This window comes from Charadrius vociferus, unplaced genomic scaffold, assembly GCF_000708025.1.
Source record: "Charadrius vociferus isolate BGI_N301 unplaced genomic scaffold, ASM70802v2 scaffold27, whole genome shotgun sequence".
Taxonomy (NCBI): Eukaryota; Metazoa; Chordata; class Aves; order Charadriiformes; family Charadriidae; genus Charadrius; species Charadrius vociferus.
In genome coordinates this window covers 370211-375351 of record NW_009649173.1, presented here as the reverse complement: position 1 = coordinate 375351, position 5141 = coordinate 370211, and the positions used below count along the sequence as shown (strand labels likewise).

The 5141-nt window shown below is 39.8% G+C and overlaps 1 protein-coding gene across 1 annotated transcript in view; it reads right to left on the bottom strand.

Annotated features, from left to right (window-relative positions):
- Positions 1 to 1234: 1234 nt before the first annotated feature.
- EPN2 (epsin 2) overlaps positions 1235 to 5141 on the bottom strand; it is a 22477-nt gene continuing 18570 nt past the window's right edge. Inside the window, 3 exon segments of the mRNA XM_009888535.1 lie at positions 1235 to 1868; positions 3466 to 3681; positions 4611 to 4703. Of these exon segments, the coding sequence (XP_009886837.1) occupies positions 1531 to 1868; positions 3466 to 3681; positions 4611 to 4703 (647 nt within the window). The 3' untranslated portion in view covers positions 1235 to 1530.

Here is a 5141-nt window from a genome sequence, read left to right as displayed (position 1 = left end):
TTATTAATATGGAGTGCACCTTCCATTAAGAAAAATTAGTCAATAAAATTAACGAGTTGTGTTCGAACATTAGAATTTTTAACATCTCAAGAAGTATTACAAGAAAAAACAGGCTCTCTTCCAATCTTCACAAAGGCTAAACGTCTGTCCATTTTGGTAATCGGAAAACGGGAACAAATCAAGGGAAAGGCGACTTTAGTGTTTTTTCTTTTTAATGTAGTCTTAAATCATGTTATGTTCAAATTCAATTCATCTAAAAATAATTAGTCACGAGAATTTGTTTTGATTTGCATTATGAATACTTCATTTAAAAGTAAATATTTTAGTGTTAATCTTCCCTTTTAAACTCTCTTTACAGAAACAAAGAGCTAAAACCATAAATAAGAGGGCATTAAAACCATAGAAATGACATTTGCCAATATCTTAATTTTTCAGCCAGACTTGATAAATCTATCAAAACCAGACAGTTAAATAAGAACCACATTATAAAAATTAGCAAAAAAAGGACTATTAGGTAACTCTGCAAACTCAAATATGAAACTGTACTAAACAAAATATGTGCAAAAGTATACAAGAGTAACTGCATATAGCAAGGTTAAGCCTGAATTAGTTTTAAAGCTTGCCCCGGTGAAATTGAATTCAAAGTTGTCCCACTGTATTTCTTTTTTCTTTCAACTCACATTGTAAGTCAAATAAAAACAGAATACACATGATAACTTCCAAACGAAGCTGGTACTGGACAAGCACAGAGCAGGACACTCACTCAGCACGAGTGCAGCATGCCACTCACAGAGAGTTCCTCAGGAGTCCTTAGAGTAGTGTACAAATTCAACACTGCATACAACAGCACATGTTATACTCGACAACTTGAGAATGTTCTTGGGGTTTTTTTGTCTGTTTGTGGGTTGTTTTTTTTTCCTTTTGAGACAAGCTTGCTTTTTCAGTCAAACCTCTGATAGGAAAGCAGTGCGATTTTGCGTTGCAATGTTTAATGCATAAAAACCAGCCACCTGGGCCCTCCGAATCGTTCTCTTCTAAGAGTAAGGACTATGGGTGAACCAACAGTCTAGAACTGTGTATAGTTATGTGCAAAACATTCACTAGCACTCTGAATCTCAGGTCTATCATATGGGCATAGGATGTGACAGATGCAGGTAAATAGTAATTTCAGGATCCAGCACATCATCTGACATCTACAAAATAGCCAACGGAGTTTAAAATGGCAGGTTCTCCCTAGAAAGTGTATTGAAATGATTAACAAAGTAACAAAATGGGCAGAATCTAACTTTGGTGAAAAGTCTGAACATTTCACATAATGCTCAACAAGCCAAAGTAAGGTACCATCTGTAGCAAAGACTAGATTTAGATTAACTGGTAAGTAGAGACAACTCTTCAAAGATCATAACTGTAAACTGCAAATCTACTTCCAAGTCTCTTACACACCGTTCAGTCCACACAGGCCATGTTCATTTCTCCGTAAAGACTTCAGCCTGGAAACACTATGAAAAGAAAGTTCCTTTAATTGGGTCTTTATAGGAGAAAAGGGTTAGTTGTATTTGTAGACTGGGATGCTGACGGCGGGATTCCTGTACTGTGAAGAGGTTGGGTCATTGATCCTGCAATGCTCACGTTCAGCCCCTGGCCCATCCTTGTTATAGATGCCACAGTGCCCATAGCTGGTATTGGTGCCATTCCCACAGGCACTGGGGCCATGGAAGACAGAGGTATTGGCTCCATGCTTATCGGTGGCACAGCACTGAAAGAAGGGCTGGTTCCCATCACAGGACTCGCTCTCATCTGATTTAGAGTGAGTGGCTGAGGCTGATTCACTTGGAAGGGGTTGATTGGAGTTGGTGCTGTAGCGGCACCTAGTTTTGAGAGAAGAAGCGGGAAGAGGGAGAGAGATCGCACCTCCATAAATGCAAAGTTTTGAAGATTGTCCTTTCTGCCAAAGAAGACACCTTCTGTACATCCCTCCACATGCTCCCAACCCCAAAACACCCCGCGGAGAAACCTGTGTAGATGCCATTCAGCAAACTGGGGCTGCACTGGTGCACAAGTACAGTCTGTCTCCTTGAGCCTATCAATGCCACAAAAACATCCCTTTGCTGATCAACAGTTTCCTTTTCTGACAGTAGTCACTGGAGAGACAGGTTCTATATTTGGTTACCCAGAACATGCCTAACCATGACATCCAGATCACTAATTATTTTTTAAAAATGCTGCTTAAAATTTGCATTACGCAAGAGAACTGCAGGCTCTCTGTACTTTACTGCAATCTGGCTTCCACAGATTTGTGCGTTTGCTTCAAGATCTCATCCACTGAACTCCATTTAGAAGCTGTACATGTTTCTGGCACTGAGTTTTGACAAGAATTCATAAAGTAAACAAGTTATTTCCAAATTACAGCGGTGCTAGAAAAAGCAGAGAATAACTTTCCCAGCGTTTGAGGTTCTCTGGACTGCTGCCAACACTACAAATTCCTTTTACCGTATATGCGTAGCGTTATTTAGATGTCCCAGTGACCCCTTATAAACTTTTCGTAGTAACCGGTAATGGCAGATACACAGACTTCCTCTTGCTAAACACTGCCAAGGCTGTTCAGAATTACTGTTTTTTTCCTACCCAAGGAGTTTAATATACTGTCTTTTTTTTTTTTTCCATTGGAAGAGTGAAGAAAATAAATACAGGAATAGCATTTTAAAGTATTTCACCATACTAGCGTCACAGAAAAGTTTCAATGCATATGAACAATTTTGAAAAAACACATATATCTTCCACGTGTTTAGTGTCACCATCTAAGTCTGCTATAAGTAAACGCTCACTTCTAACAGGGGCCAATTTACAGGAAAATTACAACAGTCTATTTTTTTCAAAACATGCTGACAGTATGTTTCGATCAAGACTAGTTCATCGTGCTAGACTAAAGACAGCCTAACAAGCAACCCACTACATTATACTGCAGAGTTTGCTATCTGGAACCTCTGGTTGCAGCCAGAGATGCTACTGTGCCTGCTGTAGCACAAGCAAAAGGGCAATTCCTACCTGCTTCCACAAGAACCTACTACCTATTACCCTCCCAAGGGATTCTCTGGTGGCACACGTTCATATCTTACCTGCTCTGACAGTCAATCAGCTTTAGCTCAGCCATTTTTAATAACCTGAAGCCACCTTCTAACACAGATGGTTTTTAAAAGAGCAAGTGCAAAAGTGGAAGAAAAACTCCTTGAAAAAAGCTCAGCCAGCATATTGGCTGCAAGAGTAGAAACTCTGCACTTTCAGGGTCCGGCAGTACACCTCGACACCATGACACCCCACCCTCCTTCTCTCAGTCATGATCCCTTGGCTGAAGTAACCAAGAAAAACAAGCCCAAACCAACTTATATTAAATCAAATAGGACTGAGTTATTCAGTTTTCCTATAGGAAGGGAAAGATAAAATAGAAAACCGAAGGAATGTGCAGACCTGGTGCCAAGAACGGATTCAGTGAAGTAACAGGTTGTGGTGGCTTAGACACCAGCGAATCCAGGTTCACCAAAGCAGCATTGGGGCCCAAAAAGGACTCAGGGGTTTTCCGAGCTGCACTTTGTTTGCCTGATGTCATGCTTGAGTGCTGGGAATCAAAGAGATCAGGACTTGTGGTACCGCTATGCTGAGATGGCAAAGTGGAACCCGATTCAGCTGAAACACAAAGAGAAGAACAAAACTTAGCTCATCAATCTATATAGTCAAGCAAAGTAAAACCTGAAGTCTCTGACAACAGAATTGTTTTAAAATCTAATGTTTGTATTAGTCAGATTTAAGTGTCTCAGTACCTCTTACGCTCTTATAGCATGCAAGCAGACAAATGTTCTTTAGAAGAGTACGAAGAAGCTACAGTTAGAGTTGCAGTGCTCTACTAAAGGCGCTACCTGATTTGCCCTGATGAATATTCTCACAGCTATGCTGCAACAGATGGGACTAGAGTCTCCAAGGAAAACATATTCAAAAGCCTTGGCTTCTGCCCTTGCGCTACACCACTGCTGCACCCTTCCTAACTAGATTCCACCCAGGTTTTCTCTTTTGTGTTGAAGAAGCCTAGCCCAGTTTTAATTAGTCACCATTCTTTTCAGGCAGAACCATCCAGAAAGTACGTAGTATCAAAGCACTTACACATTAAGGTCTGGCTGTTTTTATTTTAGTGACTAATGACCAAATGAAAAATAAATTAAAGCATTCATACAAGTGTATTTTCTCATCTTCCTACTACGTTACACACTGGAATTTATACATTTGAGAAATTCAGTCAACACTGTTTTGTTTAACTCTGAGCGTGAGCCATACCGCAAACACGTTTGATACTGTTAATTTAGAAGTCAAACAAATTTCTGGGTCAATGCGATGAAAGGTTACAGAGCAAAATTCTACAGCTTACAATGCAAAAGGCCCATTCCCCATAAATTCATGCACAGGCCAAAATGTTAACAACAAGCTTTTACTGCTGCGTTATCACCAGCTTTAATATTTTCCTTTGTGAAAGTCAATTTTATTAATTGTTTTCAAATAAAATTTAAGAATAGAGACATTTGTTGCTGACCCAAACTGCCACATGCTAAGAATTTGATTCATACCTGGCTTTTTGGAAGTTCGAAGTGTGTCAAATTCAGAAAAATCATCTTTAACTGTACCATTCAAATTACTGAAGAGGTCAAAAGATGTACTTCCTGTTCAAAACAAGACAGCCCTGTCATTAACACATCTTTGGTTGCATGACACACCTGACCCTACTGAAAGCAACTTCTAACCCATTCATGTCACCAGGAAGTCACTCTATCAGATTCCAGGACAGCAGTTCAGATCAGCTTGAGTGTTCCTATTCTTACGTAGGACCAGGATAATGTCAGAAAACTGTCCTTTCTTACAGTACTGGCCAACTAACTCAGGACAATGTGCTTTTAAATCACAGTGTAAGGCACACCTTAGCATGCTGGGTTTTTATTCAGTGTCTGCATGAGATAGATGTATTGGCAGGCATACGTTGCTGCAGAAGAAGAGAACAGCAACGAATTTACAGCCTAAACTATAAAGTGTGTTAATCAGCCCTCAAGTAAAACACACTTCTGAAGACAGTTCCAAAGACAAATGTATCATTGCTATAACTT